The sequence below is a fragment of the Balaenoptera ricei genome, chromosome 7 (assembly GCF_028023285.1).
Source record: "Balaenoptera ricei isolate mBalRic1 chromosome 7, mBalRic1.hap2, whole genome shotgun sequence".
Classification (NCBI taxonomy): domain Eukaryota; kingdom Metazoa; phylum Chordata; class Mammalia; order Artiodactyla; family Balaenopteridae; genus Balaenoptera; species Balaenoptera ricei.
Genome location: NC_082645.1, coordinates 117293927 through 117311514, shown reverse-complemented (window position 1 = coordinate 117311514; position 17588 = coordinate 117293927). Strand labels below are relative to the sequence as shown.

Below are 17588 nucleotides of genomic sequence, written 5' to 3'. Positions count from 1 at the left end.
TGGCTCAGTATCCCCATCATCCTTCGATGTTTTTAACGGAAATCATCAAGGATTAACTTGCTTTTGTCAGTTCTTACAGAAAAGAACACTCCATTTAGAGTTCAAATGATTGAAGACAGTTTCCTTAAACTGGAAGGTATGGCTTTGATTTATATGTGAACTGTACCCCAATGATCTTGATCACGGAATGTTGCAATGGAGGAACCGTTATCTGAAAGCAAACGATACTTACTCTCAATATTTATCACTTACAGCTCACATGATGGGCGATACTCAGGAATATTTACTTAATGCAAAAATAATTGCTAGGTCACGAAGCTAGGAGAGGATAACAAAGGAAGAGAAATAATGGTCTATGCCTCAAAGAGTTTACAATTTAATGATGGAAACAATGTAGCACACATTTGCCTAAATCTCAGTGGGAGAAACGTCTAAACGTAGAAACGACTAACAGTAAGAAGGCATTTCTCCTAAAAGCAGATGCCAAAACGTTTATAAAGAATCAAATAATCACTTTAGAGCCATTTCATTTCAGCTGTCACCAACTTCTTCAAATTTTAGTCTTAGAGAAGCCCCACAAAACGTTTTTAACCTAAAAATAATGAATTATTAATTTGCCGTCAAAACCTACTCCAATAAAACCTGGTTTATGGAAGCAGACATCATCACGGGATACTGATTTGGGGGAGTATTCTCCAGCAAGTTAATTCTCCACCAAGAAGGTGATCATCTGCAAGTGTTCCACCAAAGCTGCTAGAAGGGTGTTTGGCCAAAGCATCCAATTTCTGTTATCGGTGGATTCGTGCTGTGAACAGAATCCAAAGTGTGGGAAATAAGCTGGTGACCAAGGGCTCTGATGTCCTAACGAGCCTGCGACTCGACCCACCGGGAGGAGACCCGCTCACCCGGTGCACAGACTCCGGAGTTACGAAAATGTCTTCTAGACCATTTGAAACTAAACAAAGAAAAACTTTGTTTCTACAAGACAACCACGGATCTAGTTTTGATGTTGCGTGTTGCGTTATTTTTTTTTTTTAAATAGCTATTACCACTGTAGCAGCAGCTTAGCGACTCAGCGTCTGCAGTGTGAGCAGTTTTGATAAACAGCCTCTGCGGGCCACACAACGGGGATAATGTATCCTTAAGTACCGCCAATGAGCTGCCATTCTGCACAGCCAATTACTTCTGTGCGTCTGTCACTCAAAGGAAAAATGACTGAGCCCATTAGATCAAACCTTTGTCACTGTTCCTAATGCACTCTTAGGCCTCATTAATCTCCGGGAGCAGCAACAGAGCTGCCGGGGTCTCATTGCCTCCCCCGACCAGGCCCACGTGAAGCCTCTCATCTCTCCCCCAAGTGTTCCGCGTTAATCAAGCTCTCCGTATTACCCCAGTCCCTGTCACGGCGGAGAGCGCGCTCCCTCTTAAATGCTCTCATTATGACCCATCTTTAGAGCCGGCTAAGTGGAAAAAAAAAAAAGAGAGAGGGAGAGAGGGAGAAAGAGGACGGGAGAGAAAGAGGAGAGGAAAAAGCAAGTCCGATCACATTAATATTCATGACACTAATTAGTATTCTAGGTCACTGAATATTCATGCTATTAGTTGGGTTTTTTATGGGTTTGCTGGATGCCCTGATTACTGAAGTGTGGAGGGACACAGCATGGTTGAGACTTTCGATGTCCACGGCGGTTCAATACTCAAAACACATTGAGATCCCTGCCCCCACCCCTGGAAAATCAGCCTCAACCCTCCAGACGGCTTTCATATTTTGAAACCGCTGGGGGCCTGAGTCGGGGGAGGTGGAGGTGGAGGTGGAGGACAAGGGGGAAAGGTCTCCCCGTCACGAAGGTCTCAGCATCAATCTGGTTAGGATAAAAACACACCCACAGCTGCAAATACCCAACAAAGACACACTTTAGGGATGAGAAGATAGCTGTCATCTAGGAAGCAAATGTCGCAACCAGGAGTTATGGCGAACACAGGAATAAAGAGAGGATGGACACACAGAACTGGAGCAGAGCCCCCCATGGAGATCCAGGGAAGTCCTGAAGGGCATTTCTCTGGCTGCCCAGCTCACTGCCATCATGGGGGGAGCTGTGGGTTGCGGGGCATGGGTTTAGTTGATTCTGACCCACTATGTCTACTCAAAGGCTAAATAAACACTTCATGGCATTTACCAAAATTAATTCAAAAACATAATTTCTCAACCCTCTTCCTTTCTTTTCTTCACTAGTGATGAGCACGACTATTATGATGGATTCCATATACAGTTCTGAAGAGTCACCCCGGGTCAGGCTTTGGAAAGGCATGCAGTGTGTTATCCTTACAAGGAAGGGGGTAGGCACTGTTTTCCCATCTTCAAGATGAGGAAGCTGGGGTTTAGGTCCTAAGATGGGGAAGGTGGGATTCACTTTAGTGTTTCTGACTCCAAAGCCCCTGCTGTTGGCCATTATGTTTTCCTGCTTTCTACTGAAATGTCAAAATACCTGTCAGAGCTGAAACAACCCTATATTCTGTCATATATGAATATTATTCTACCAACCCAGCCAAAAACTCATGTCAGAAAATATTTTTGGACATTTGACCCCCTTCTCTGGAAGCATCCCTGAAATGACAGTTGGGAGGACTCTAAAATGTGGTTTCCGATGGGTTCCCATTAGAATGGCAATGTAGGTTCCATGCTGAAGGAATGGAAATGGCAGATACTGCCCTGGGCATCCTCAGCAAGTGACCTTGGAGGAAGGGGAAGATGTGATGGGGAAGGGGGAATTTAACCAGGCCTGAATAAAGAAATGTCTTCTGGATTCTTCTCCTCCTTCTCCTTCTTCTTCTTCCTGAAGTAGATGCTTAAGTAATTTTTTCAGAAATCCATTGAGAGGGAAATGTTCTATATCCCTGTATGTGATCTAAAAATGTCTTCACACTTGATTGGTAATAGTTTGGCTCTACATAAGCTTCTAGATTCAAAATTATTTGTTCTTGTAACAAATACAAGGTGTGACTCTTGAGAAGGTCAAGGACCATCAGAGTTTTCTTCCTTGATAGGTAACCTCAGTCTTCCCTTATCTTGGATGCTTTTGGGGATTTGTCCATGTTTACAGAGCCTCCTCTCCCATCCAGTTTGATACTTGACTCTTCAGATGGGAAGACACTGGCATTTCCTTTGTCACCTCTAGCATGTTTTCTTCTGTTATATTGCCAACAGTATCTTTAAGCCAAGTTCTTTATAGTATGTAATCCATCTACTGAAATTTTTATTTTTGCAATCTTTCTCCTTAATTTCCAAGAACTCTTTCTCCCCAGGTTTTTCTTTTTTTTTTTTTTTTAACAGATTATTTTTTAAATTTATTTATTTATTTATTTATGGCTGTGTTGGGTCTTCGTTTCTGTGCGAGGGCTTTCTCTAGTTGTGGCAAGTGGAGGCTACTCTTCATCGCGGTGCGCCGGCCTCTCACTATCACGGCCTCTCTTGTTGCGGAGGCACAGGCTCCAGACGCGCAGGCTCAGTAATTGTGGCTCACGGGCCCAGTTGCTCCGCGGCATGTGGGATCTTCCCAGACCAGGGCTCGAACCCATGTCCCCTGCATTGGCAGGCAGATTCTCAACCACTGCGCCACCAGGGAAGCCCACCCCAGGTTATTCATGTCATCTTTTGTTTGTTTCATTTTGGAATACAAAAACCAATCTCTTAAATCTTTCCGATGATACTAGTTGTAATTTCCTCTTAAGTTCTCTTTCCCCAAATTATCACTCTCTTTCTTCCAAGATCAGTTGTCCTTTTGCTTATGTTGGTCTTTCATATTTTGACTGTTGGTTTCCACAAACGTCTTGGTTGTCCACTCATGTTGATGAATAAGAGCAGGGCTGAACCGACTCTGCAGCCCTGGGGCACGTGTGTGGCACGTGCTGACTGGTGGGTTCGTCTTTGACCAACAATACAAGTTCATGGGCGGGCTGGCACACCTCCATTGCGTCCCTCATGGTCAGAGCTGCCCTTCCTTGCCATTCATTTATGTTTCCCTGTGACTACGCAGAGGTTTGAGTTTTCCAGCCTGCTTCCTTCTCTTGCAAGCATGAGCACCCACATCAGGGTATCCTCCCCAGGCACGCTGCTTACTTTCCCAGTGGGGATGGTGGTGGGGATGCCGCTGGTCAACTCTTCCTGAACGTGTCCCTCAGCCTGCAGTGCCTGCATCCCACAGGTGCCCAGTGGAGCCGGGAGCCACCCCATCTTCACTGCAGCTCTTCTGCTCTGGTTAACTCGCGAGCCCCAAAATGAGACCCAGGCTGCGTTATCAGTATGCAGGTATGCAGTATCAGGTATGACAATGTGTTTTTCCTCCTCTTCCCCAAGTCCCTGGAGAAACTCGGTATTAAGATCATCACATTTCTAGCATTTTAATGTTTGAAAGGTAGTCAGCATTCCAATACTGGCAAACCACTCCCCGATACTAGGAATAACATAAGACCACCATCTCCTGCAAGTAATTTTCTATCCAATTGCTCCTTTTAGACCCTTTAGCAATTATCACCAGCTTCAGTGGTCTTGCTTGTGTGTTTATCTTCTGATTCTTCCACCCCCCCCCCCATTGGAGTGTAAGCCCTTGGAGGGAGGGCCCCCTGAATCTCCAGAGCACTAATCAGGGCTGGGCATGCAGCAGACTCAATAATGATGGTAAGTGAATGGTACAGGAGGCAAAGCAATAAGGTATCCAAATCATTAAATTGGTTGGGAGAAACTAAAAGTCAACATTGACATACAGTTAGGCATCATAATGTTTGAAATATGGAATGCATTATGACTGCACACTAGAAAACCAAGAGAAACATCTGGATAATTATTCCAACTAAGGAAGAGTTCAGTAAGATGGCTGGATATAAAAAATACAAAAATTAGCATCTTTCTTATTTCTTACCAATTAGATGATAGAATAGACAACCCCTCGCCCCGCCAAGTATCAGCTTCACATTTCACCAAAAATTATAAAGTAATAGAATGGATTAACAGGACACATACAGGATCCAAATGGAAAAAAGTGTTAAAACTTTACTGAGGGGTATATAATAAGTTTGAATAAACTGGGAAAGAATTGTGTTCTATGATAAACTCAATATAGCTAAGATGTCAGTTCCTCCACAATTAATTCATAGATTAACAGCAATGCCAGTCAGAGTCACAGTGAGATTATTTTTAGGGGGAAGAGAAAGGTTTCAAGTTATTCTGAAGTTTACTGGAAAAAATAAATGGTGGCAATAACCAAGAAACACTATAAAATAAAAGAGTAATATGAAACCATGTTATATGTCACATTACCAGATATAAATTGAGCCATGAATCTAATACAATGTGGTAAATCCACACAATGCGGAGAAAGTAGGTCAATGGAATACATTTTCAATCCCAGAAACATAGCTAATTTGATTAAATGAGTTAGTTGTGCAAGAAAGGTGACAAATAGAATCAACAGGAAAAGGAAATTACAAAGAGAGAAAGAACAATTAGTTATATATTTGAATAAAAAGTTTAACTCGATTTCCTATTATATGTAATAGACCCAAACAAATTAAAGGTGGATTAGAGGTTAATTATAAAAAAGGGGAAAAGGAACAACAATAAAATTATAAAACTCTGAAATACATATATATGAATTATGATCTTATTTCAGGATTATTAAAGGCTTTCTAAATATCTAAAGCAGAAACTACAGAAGTACAAGTCTTATGATTTGATTACATACTAAAGAGGGGGAAACTCCGTACGTAAATAAGACTATAAAATTCAAAAAGCAAATAGTAAACTGGGGAAATAGCTGCAAAATATATTACAAAGTGTTGATATCCTTAATATACAAAGAGTTCTTACATGTCAATAAGCAAAAGACAAGCACCTAGTGCAACAATGGGCAAAGGATACATCTACACAATTACAGCACAAGAAACACACAAAACCCATAAATACATGAGCTGTTCAACCTCACTACTAACTGAAGAAATCCAAATAAACAAAACACGAGATATTTTTATTGCTTATAAGATTAGCATAGATTCTAAAAATGTGTAGAGGTGAAATGAGCACTCACTTTATGGACAGAAGGGTATTTTATATAAAACCTTTCTAGAAATGAATTTGGAAATATGTACGGAGAATCTTGTAAGTGTTTATATCCATTGGCTGAGTCACTTCACCTATGGACTTTTATGCTAAGACATTAATAAGTTACACACAAAGATTTCAGTACAAGTGTGTATCAGGTCTATGTGAATGGAAAAATGACTAGAAGGGAATGCACATAACATTGATCTAATTCATAACATGGAGATAGAAAACGAATTTAAAAAGAGCTAAAAAGAAACAAAGATGCCCAGTTAATCCAGAGGTCTAAAACAAAATGGCAGAATTCAAATGAGTTGAGAATGAAAGATGAGGTTAAGTAGTGTGTTAAGTTCTTCGACAAGTTAGCTCTAAAATAACTAATACCTATCTTTAGCTAAAAGTTCATCACTTAAAAGTAGCATCCATTTACTTCAAATTAAATTTGCTGGGTTGGAATTCTTCATGTAAGAGAGTTCTATGAACAATAGGGTAGAGCTCTGGGTGATACCAGCCAAGGAGGTCGCCCACAGGCTTAGCTGAGGGCACGACATCCCTGAGCGCTGCTGTGACCATGAGGGACTTTCTTCCCCCAAAGTGGCGCTGTGCTCCTGCGGACATCATATTCCCACTTCCAAGTCCCTACATGTGATCCAAAGAAGATGAAACATCTACCAGGCTCCGTGAATGGGGATTTACCCAGCTTAGGGTTGAAAGGATGTGCTGTAATAAACCGACCATGGGTGTGACCATGGAAAAGGGATTTCAATCGTGACCCAAATCTTCCCATTCACCCCACAGCAAGAATCTTAAAAAGAAAGCAACTGGGCATTGAAAACTCAATCCCTAGCCGAGGCCCATGACATAACCTCCTCTGGGGATATGATAAAGTTCATATGGCATTCTGTATTTTCTATTTGTTATCAAACATTACATTTTCCTTAGGACAGTAAGTGGCAGTTAAGCCCCAAAGAACACAAATCTCAAGATGACATTTCAAACTCCAAATCTTACATCGCTGACACTTCTCCAAATCATCAGGACTCTTCCCTCATCCTATGTGCCTGGCAAGTCCCCATGCTTTCTTCACACCCCACACAGGCGTCCCCCAAGCCCTGAAGCCTTGCCCCAGCTCCTGGGGTGAAGCCGAGCACATCACCCCTGGGCCTTCACACCTCCTATGAGCTGCTACACTGCACCGGCACATCTGCTCATCTTTCCCACCTCCCAGAGGGTGAGATGCCGGAGGGTAGGGATTATGCCTCATTTTTCTGTACCCCCAGGGCTCAGGACAGTGACCGGCACACATTAGAAACTTCATACATGCTTGCTGACTTGAACAACACATGGATACATGTGTCACAATGGTTAGAAGGGGAAGTGGAAAGTCGGTTATAGGGTGACTGCCTCGCATAGAAGTTCTGGATGTCAGAGATTCTGGATCCACAGACTGCACAATTCCCGGCACAGAACAGGTGCTCAGCAAGTACTTTTTGAACAAATAAACAAATTAATGAAGACATTAGCTTTTTATTCAGTATAGAAAAACTTTTTTTCTTGGGCACTTTTCTCTCTTCCCATCCCATGGAGTTAGCACACCATCTAGAAAAGGAAAACTCATGTATCACTTGGAAGGAAGGTCAGCAGGTCATGAGACTGCATAAAGTAACCGTATCACCTTTCTAGAATGAACTAATGTCTCTGTTATCAGAAAGGCCAGGTTTATTTTGATCAGTCACAACAGCTGATGTTTGTATTGTGTTCTATGAGTTTCTGCAGCACCTGCCGTCACACCTCTGTGATGGGGGCAGGGCCAGGCAAGATCAGCCTAATGTAAAACATGGTTCAGTTACCTGCTCAACACCACGCAGCACCGGGCAGTAGAACCCAGGCTGCTGGACCCCAAATTCTGTCCCCTTTTTCTTACCCTCCTTTTGCCAAACACTGTCATTCACGCCACGGAACTGTGGGGTCAGCATCATTCCTCTTTAAAAGCATTTACCATTTCAGAAAGGAAAAAAGGCAGCATCTTCAGGAAGCAGAGACATATGCTAGGAATGACTGCAGAACAGAAATCTATTTTGAGAAGATCAGATGTAGGTTGGAGACAGGAAGGGAAACAACTGAAATCTGTGAAGGGATTCCATATGTTGGAGGAGTTTGAGTTTGTTGGTGGAAGACTTAAAGCGGTTCTTACCACCTTTTCTCTGATAAGCGATCACGGGAAGGTAAAAGCCACAGCACAGTTTGCCAAGACTCTTAAACAAAAACAAACCACGACACTCTGAATGGTTTGCATTGCACACCGAAGCCAGGAATTTCTCAACACATCTATTCTGAGAAAACACTAACTTTCTCTGATCCTGAACAAAAACCAAATTCTCCCTTAAAAGAGAATAAAGAAAACCAAAATTCTGTGAAAGAAGCACATAACAGTTACAAGAGAAAACAGAGAGAATCTGAACTTTATAGAGGTCCAGGGGTTTCCTTTAAATCTTGCTCCAAATGGCTTTTCCATTTTTCTAAACACAGTCACTACAAATTAGTTAATACTAATCCTTGACACCTTAACAATGAATTCATGTTTTTTAGAAGGCCCTTAAATCCTCCAACATGTGTAAAACGTGACTTTCAACTGCCCAGCCCTGGGAAAGCCTAGTGGTTTGTGGAACTGTGACTCAAAGTGCCACAGTTTGCTTGTTGGCAGTCCAGGAACCCAAGGGTGTAGCGGAAACAGTCATCCACAGAAGCGATGAGACTTGTAAACCTTAGTCTACAACCTTAATGGTCAAAATCTCCACTTAATCCACAAACCTCAGCACTGTCCTCCAGCCAGGACCACCCACTGCTGCCATTGTGCTGGATTTCTTCAGCATGTCGGCTGTGAGCTTACCTGAATTTGGTGAGATGTGCAAGCTGCTCATGTCCTTGGACAGGCCGTTGGTTTTCGGGCTGGAGATGGGCGCGCAGGCCGATGTGGCTCGGGGGGGCCTCTTCCCTGGGACTTTCACAGTGGTTCTCAGAAGATCAATCTCTTTGCCATGAACATTCTGCATGTAATCCTGTTCAAAATGTTAAACATCCAAGAGAGATTAAAAGAAAGACCTTTTACAATCTAGGACAAGAGGTTCTATCAGACATCCTGAGTTGTAATCCTATGACCCTTCCACGGTGGCAAGCGCTTAAAAATAAGGTTTTGATCTGTCTTGTACTGGTGGCATCATCATTACACTGAAATCAGCTCTGCCTCTGTGTCCTGAACTAACCCAGGCCCTGGAAATACAGGAGACACAGTCGATGCGTCTATCCAGGAGGATGAGACACCAGTACGGACATGAAATCCTATTTTGTGAGCTGCTGCATATTAGATGGTACATTAGGACCCTGGGCTCTTCCTGTAAGCTTTGGGTAAAATTCCATGGAGTAGGAACTATTTTGTAATAACCTTTTTGTCTCCGAGGGCAATACCATTAGACATCTAGGTAAGACTGAAGTTGTCTGGTGGGAACTCAGGTGAAAACTCTAAGTAAGAGGTCAAGCATTTTGCTCAGGAAGATGTCTGAGGGGGTCAGTGGTACAGTGCTGAAAGAACATGGTCACAAGAGCTGGATGTTAAAAAAGAAAGCACATTATTTGTACTCAAGCATTATGTTTCTCCAAGTGATTCACTGTACTCAGAAAAAGTATCTTGCTTTTGTCTACACTTTGCAGGTGAATGACTAGCAGTTATCACGGAACTAAAGGGAAGTCTAGGTACACAGGGAATTCTTTGTGCCTTCACCTAATTCAATATGGAGGAAAACAATACTTGAAGAGTCGGCTGTTGGGTGGCGAAAGAGAAGACAACTGAGAGCCAGAGTGAGGGGTCTCTTGACAAATTAGAGGAGTTATTGACCCTTTCATGCATTTTTGGGGGGGCAATGAACCCCTCTGTCTCTGCAGACGTATCATTAAACCAACATCGCACATGAAGAAAGGATATAGTCTATCTAAATCACTCTTGGGTAAATAATATTTCAAGTGTTTTAAGACTAACCAGGAAATGAAATAAACAGATTCCTTCCTTGGCAGAATCTTGGTGAATTCCTTTTAGGATATAAAGGGAAAAAACCAATGAATCTGTAGTGCACGGGTCAGAGGCCTCAGCCTGCAGGATGAGGAAAGTCGGTCCAGGTGTACGGCAGAAGCTTCAGAGGGCACAGAAGGTGCTAGGGAAGCCAAGGGAAGGACTCCAGGAGCTTCTTTTAATTGCAAGACAATGTCCATATTCCATAAGGTGAAGGGGTTGAGAAGCAGTCACTGGTTTATCCACAAGTAGGAAGTTTGCTGATAGAAGTTATGGCACAAAAAGGAACTCAAAGTACTAGATTCCAACACAGGGGAAAGAACCCACATATGGGTCGCTGGGACCGTATGGGACAGAGAGAACTGTCCTCTCTCCAGCATCTGTAGGAGGGAGGGCCGGCTCTAAGTGTCACACCTCACCTGAAACCCAAGCAGTTGGACTTGTGGCCACACGGGAGCCAACCCAGACTCAGGAAAGGGAGTGGGAGAATTCTCAACAGAGGAGGAAGGGCTGGAAGAGAAACTCCATAACGTGAAGGGGGGCCTTGTGATGGAGATTACAGAACTCTGGAAGGCTCACCAGGCACCAGCCCAGGAGATGATGATGCAGTGACTTCCTAAGGACAGACCTCAAATGGCCAATTCTTAGTGCAGGGCTAAAGCTCAAAAAGCTGAGGCTAGAATCAGGAGGAACGTGGGACTGAAGACAAACAAAGGATCAGAAGCTGCACCAAGTAGGGGCAAATTCAGACCAGCTCCTCCAGGGAGGGGCGAGGCTGGGCCTTCCTCAGCAATGATAAACCATCCAGAGAGAAGCACCTGCACCGGCACGTATGCTGTCAGCCGGGGAAGCCAGGAGCAGGGGTGCTGGTGCACCCTGGGCTGCCCAGCTGTGCATTTAATCTCCCAGGGCAGCTCAGGGAGGGACATCTGCCGGGGTCGGCCACGGGCATCTTGGAGGAGGGTCATCACAGGTTTGGAGAAGGGGTGGGCTGTGTCCAGCTGGGAACAGACTAAAGACTCCACTTGAAAGGCAAGATGCTTCCGACTGCCCCCACGCCCCCTGCCGCAAATATAATCTACTATGAAAAAAGTTGTGGTTTTGAAAGGATGAGGACAAAGGATGGAAAGAAAGTTATTATCATTAAATTAGGCTAAAGGATAAGGCGGATTGAAAGAAATGTAGAAGTCTCACGACCAAGCTCATCACGAGGATGGTGAACAAAAAGCACACGGAAGAAGGAAGTGGCTTTTGGTTAGTACAGGACCAAGGGTCAAGGTTATTAAAAAAAAAAAAGGTTGTTCTTAAGCATCTTTCATTTACTTCCATTAACATTTACCCCAAATAGGCAAACCCAAGTTTCAAAACCAAAGTTAATGCTTGTAAATAATGAATTCCTTCTTGCACAGTTACTCCTTTAAAAATATCAACTGGCTACAACTTTCTTCTTTAATGCCAATTCTTAACAAATTAAAATACAATAACAGGAGTGTAATTGAGCATTTATGGCTTATGGGCTCTAAAATGAGGCTAATCAGAGAGTGACTAAGCCTCAGCGTGGTCTCTTTTTTAATAGGCATGTTTTAACATACAATAACCAGGATATTTTCTTTAAAATTATTATAGAAATGTACCAAGTGTTGGCTCTCTGGATTTGAACGCGGCGACAGAACCCATTTATCTTTGGCTCAGCATGGGCTGGGGGATCTGTTTCCCTGCCTGAGTTAGGCACGGAAGGCGCAGAACTAGATCTTGAGAAAACCAGAACATAAGCCTGGCAATTCTTATATTTCAAGCCACTAAAACTTATAAAAATGTTACAAGATCCATTTCCTAATCCATAAAAGTCTTTCAGAAACAGGTGGATACGTGAGTCTGAGGCTTCTAGCTTCTCCCAAGAGAAACAACACGGAGCTTTCCGTTTTTGAAAGAACTACCCTTTTCATCTCTCCCCAGCTCGGTACTTGAGGAATTAAAGCTACAACCACTAAACAATGTCGCCTCCTCAGAAGTGGGACGCGCGGCCTGATGGTCCGAGGTAGGGACCAGGGACCGTGCAGGGGGAAAATAAAGCCAGCGAGCTTGATTTTGATATGCAAACGTTACAGATACAACCCCTCTCCGTGTTCCTTGCAGAAAATGCTGATCGAGGATAAAAGGGGAAAAAAAACCCTTTAACAAGGCATGAGGGTAATTCAAAGCCAAGTACTTTTAAACAGCACTTAACAAGTCCCCGGGGCCCACTCAAGAGCCAGGCCCCCCAGAGGTGCTATCTCCTGCCCCTCAACAGCTTGAAAAAGTAGTAATTGCAAACCTATTTGCATTTTTCTTCTCAAGTTGTCCGTGCTCATCTCGTGGATTATTTTTCGCAAGCAGGCGCCGGAGCAGGGGGACCCGTCCCCGACCGCGTGGATGCAGCTCCAGAGCCGAGCACAGCATCCCCCTGCCGCCCCGCTCCCGCACCTTTGCCATCCCTTGTTTTTTACATTTTCCTCCTAATTATGTTGCATCTATTGCCGTACACTTAATTAGCTGCATTAATGTGATTTCTTTTCACATAGTCAAGCAATTAAGAGCTATGATTGAGTTTCATTCAATTAGCCTCAACAAACATGCTAATTGATGTCCCAGATGCAAATGAGGTGCAGTGAGAGGAACCTGCTAGCAATTGAGAGCCGTGTCAGGGACCCACAGCTTTCAGCTTGCTGACAGAAGCACAGCTCAACGTGGCTCCCACCTTCGGCGGGGCTGCCTTGGGAGAGGGCGTGGAGTCCTGAGTGCCTCCGGATTGGAGAATTAATGGATTGGCTGCTGTAACGGTGTTGTCCTAAAATCTCACAGTTACCCGTTACCAGGACTGGGAGGTCATCACCGGATGACCCTCAGCTCCGGCAATTAGAGTGGTACCAAGTCCTCATCAAAATACCGCACGAAGCTCCTAAAAACACCCCACCGGAGTTCTCCCCAAACGGCCAGGGGAACGATGTGTGGGTCTCGTCTTGCCCATCCCAGAGCCCTCTGTGTGCGTGACAGCCTACAGTTCTCAGTAAATGGTGAGTTCATCTTAGTCAGCTCTGGGGCATTTGGCACTTGAAGTTAAGCTCAAAATACAGCAATCCATCAATAGTCCCTAAAAATACTCTTACTATATTGATTCTCACTGCCTCCCATCCCTTTGTTACCTTTGGCTGTCTGGTGAGAGATGGTTTGCTTGTGTGTTCATAGGGTACCAAAAAGCAGTTAACAAGATCTTAAAGCTAAACCCAAATGCATCAATGATGTGATTGGCATCTCAAGATTAGATCATCAGAATAAAACACACAGCTTTGAAATGCAATCAATACTGCTCCAGTTTTAACATATACTTTTTAAAGGCATTAAGACTCTTCAATTCCCATAATTAAATGATGGAAAAGTTATAGAAATCTTTGTTCCAATTAGGTTTTCTCAATAAGCTCTGGTTTCTAAATGTACACAAATGTTGAGAAATTTATTATTTTCTATTACTATCTAATATTTTGTCTAAGTGAGGTAACTGTTAGGACACATTGATGCTTGCTTTGGTCTTTTTGCCATGGCTAATCTAGTCACGTGTTTTCTCTTTGCATAATCTAAGTTCAGCAGTCCTCAAAGTGTGGTCCTCAACGCCCTATCAGGGGCTTCATGAGTTTGACCTATTTTCAAAACAATCCCAAGACATAGTTTGCTTTTTCCCTGTGTTGAAATTTGCTTCGATGGTACAAAAGCGATGTGGGTAATAAATACTGCTGACTCCTCAGCACGAATCAAGGCAATGGTAACCACGTTGTACTTTGTACACTGTCATTATTTTACTGATCGTCACGCTCTCTAAATACAAACAAAAAAAAAAACCACAAAAGTTTCACCCAAGGAAGTTTTCTTTTTTTTTTGTATTTCCTTTGATTTTATTGGTCTGAACTCATTTTACATTAACACTTCAACATTTTAATTTCCCGTTAACTGTAAAGAAGAAAATAGAGGAACTTAAGAGAATACTGAATCAGAGTTGGTGTTATAAGAGCACTCACATATCTTGCTAACAGAAGTATATTCACTGTTAAATCAATAGCCTGAACAAATGGCCACAATTTTTTCCCCAGGAATTTCCCTTCTAGGTAATAATTCTAAGGTTCAAAGATACGACAAAATTTAGTTCAAGAATTTTCACTGAAGTTATGTAACGGTAGGAATAAGCAAGTGCCTAAATGCCCGTTACAAATATTTTGAATTATGTGATAATTTACAGCCATTCAAAATCATATTTTGAAGAATACTGGCTAACTTTAGATAACAAAGTATGTTCTTTTTTTTTTTAACTTTTGGGTTTGTTTGTTTATTTATTTATTTATTTATTTATTTATTTATTTATGGCTGTGTTGGGTCTTCGTTTCTGTGCGAGGGCTTTCTCTAGTTGCGGCAAGTGGGGGCCACTCTTCATCGCAGTGCGCGGGCCTCTCACTATCACGGCCTCTCTTGTTGCGGAGCACAGGCTCCAGACGCACAGGCTCAGTAATTATGGCTCACGGGCCTAGTTGCTCCGCGGCATGTGGGATCTTCCCAGACCAGGGCCCGAACCCGTGTCCCCTGCATTGGCAGGCAGATTCTCAACCACTGCGCCACCAGGGAAGCCCAAAGTATGTTCTCAATAAACCAAAAAGAAAACAAAAACCCTAATGATTTAAAAAATTCTAACCTTTTTTTTTAATTCCAAAAGTAGTTTTATTGGGTTTGTTTCAGCTGAGAACATCTAGAAAAGAGTGAGTAACAAAGGGGTTTTTTTCTTTTTTTTTTTAATTACTTAATTATTAAAAAATTCTAACCTTTGAGCTTTTAAATTTCCCAGGTGATGTCACGGCAAGTATACTTAAGCGTTTCTGCTGTGCCGTGAGGGCTGACCATCCTGCACAGGAAAGTTCTTCCCTGAGTGTTTCATTCACAAGCTGAATTCGCCACTTGTTTGCTGGGACAACACTTCTACTTGAAAGAATGACTATGTCAGACATTAACTATGGTTATTTGGTCTTGGGTATGTGGCAGATATTTTCTTGAAAAAGAACAAGTACTTTTCTTGTATTTGTACTGTAAGGAAAGCAGCTGACAGTATTTGTGGCCAGTGATAGAATCTGAGCTTTCCAGCAACAATGAGAATTTTGAAAACTTGTGTCTCTCACCATGACACCTTCCAAATACCTGGAGACTTTTCTGACAAGACTGGTGGCGATATTAATGAATGTGATTTTGGGGTATTACTTGATGAAAAGTATCACCATTTGGAAATCTGCATACCTCAGTTAAACAAGCTTTTTGAAATGACTGACACATGGTGTGTCACATGCATGGATACAAGATCGTTCAAAGTGCAAGACAGGTCATTGGATTTAATGTAGCAGAGAAGGAAAATTTCACTGAATTCCTAAGCTTTAATAAACTGTCACATGTCAAGTTTTAGTGTAGTATCCAAGAAGAACATGCACAATGATCTGAAATGGCTATTAAAATACTCCTCAACCCTCCTCCACTGTTGGTGGAAATGTCAACTGGTGCCACCACTATGGTAAACAGTTCAGAGGTTCCTCCAAAAACTAAAAATAGAGTTGCCATATGATCCAGCAATCCCACTCCTAGACATATATCCAGAAAAGACAAAAACTCTAATTCAAAAAGATACATGCACCCCAATGTTCCCTGCAGCATTATTTACAATAGCCAAGACATAGAAGCAACCTAAATGTCCATCGACAGATGAATGGATAAAGAAGATGTGGTACATATATACAATGGAATACTACTCAGCCATAAAAAAGAATGAAATAATGCCATTTGCAGCCACACAGATGGACCGAGAGATTATCATACTAAGTGAAGTAAGTCAGACAGAGAAAGACAAATACCATATGATATCACTTATATGTGGAATCTAAAGTATGACACAAATGAACTTATCTACAAAACAGAAGCAGACTCACAGACATAGAGAACAGACTTGTGGCTGCCAAGGGGGAGGGATGGATTGGGAGTTTGGGGTTAGCAGATGCAAACCATTATATATAGGATGGATAAACAACAAGGTCATACTGTACAGCAAAGGGAACTATATTCAATATCCTATAATAAACCATAAGGGAAAAGAATACGAAAAAGAATGTATATGTATGTATAACTGAATCACTTTGCTGTATAGCAGAAAGTAACACAACACTGCAGATCAGCTATACTTCAATAAAATAAATTTTCAGAAAAGCACACTTAAAATAAAAAATACTCCTTCCTCTTCCAACTAAATATCTCTGTAAGAGCTTCTTCACATACTTTAACCAAAACGACATGTCTCAACAGACTGAAGGCAGAAGTAGAAATGATGGTCTATCTTTCTGAACTGAAATCAAAGAGCTTTGAAAAAATGGAGAAAAATGTTACCCTGCTTATGATTTCCTTTTGTTTTGGAAAGTATCTTTTTCATTAAAAGATGTTATTTATGGAATAATATGTAATGGGTAGGTTATTGTTATTTTAAATGAATTATATGAATATTAAACGTTTTCTCAGTCATTTCTCAGTCATTTCTCCCATGATAAACATCAATAGATAGAATCCACGGAAACAAAAGCTTTTTCAGATTCTTCAGTTTTTAGGAAGGTAAAAGGGCCCTAAGGCCAAAAGGTCTGACACCCACTAGTCTAGCTTGATGTTCACAAAACAGCCAAGGGCTGTGTGTGTGATTTTATGCACACAGCTGGGGGAGAAGCATCACAGCCTGACCTGTGCAGATATTAGAAATGGTCTGCAGATATGTTTGTCTTCTCCTGGAGGAGAGGAAGAACTCAGCCTTCCCTATTTTCACTACACTTCATGAATGTGTCCAGGTTCAAAAGGAACAGTAGTTTATATAAATTCTATTTTTAAAAACCCTTACTTCTGGGCTCAAAAAAAGTACGTAAGAGAAGCCACTGTCAGATGCACTGCTATTCCCAAACTCCACTTAATACTATTTTCAAAGGAAACTCATCTATAAAGACATACATAATACCATCCCTTCAAAGAGACCAAGCAAACGCTTAAGTCCAACATGTATGAATAATAAACAATAGCCTCATATATAGTCACAGGCACAGAGGAAAGTAATACCCTAAAAATACTATGAAAACAGTATCACAAAACTATGAGAAATCTCCCGGCCACATCCTTTCAGATCACATCCCTCAAAGAAGACAATTTCTCCTTCTCTCCAAAGGATCACAGTTACAATAGCAAAGGTAGCAGGCAGCTTCAAAGAGAAAAACCTTATGAGAATCAATTTGGTTTCCCAAAGACAGCCAACAGAATTCCACTGTTTCACTTCTGGAGCTGCTTCGGAGAGACCACTTGACCAGCGGATGTCAATGTGACCTGTGGCCACCGCAGGAAGAAGAT

At 42.1% G+C, this 17588-nt stretch overlaps 1 protein-coding gene across 10 annotated transcripts in view; it reads right to left on the bottom strand.

Moving 5' to 3' along the window:
* Window positions 1-17588, bottom strand: part of AGAP1 (ArfGAP with GTPase domain, ankyrin repeat and PH domain 1) — a 550927-nt gene that overhangs the window by 177930 nt on the left and 355409 nt on the right. For all 10 annotated transcript variants that reach the window (XM_059928979.1, XM_059928981.1, XM_059928985.1 and 7 more), the window contains one exon: window positions 8985-9153. In XM_059928979.1, the coding sequence (XP_059784962.1) occupies window positions 8985-9153 (169 nt within the window). The remainder of the gene's footprint in view (window positions 1-8984; window positions 9154-17588) is intronic.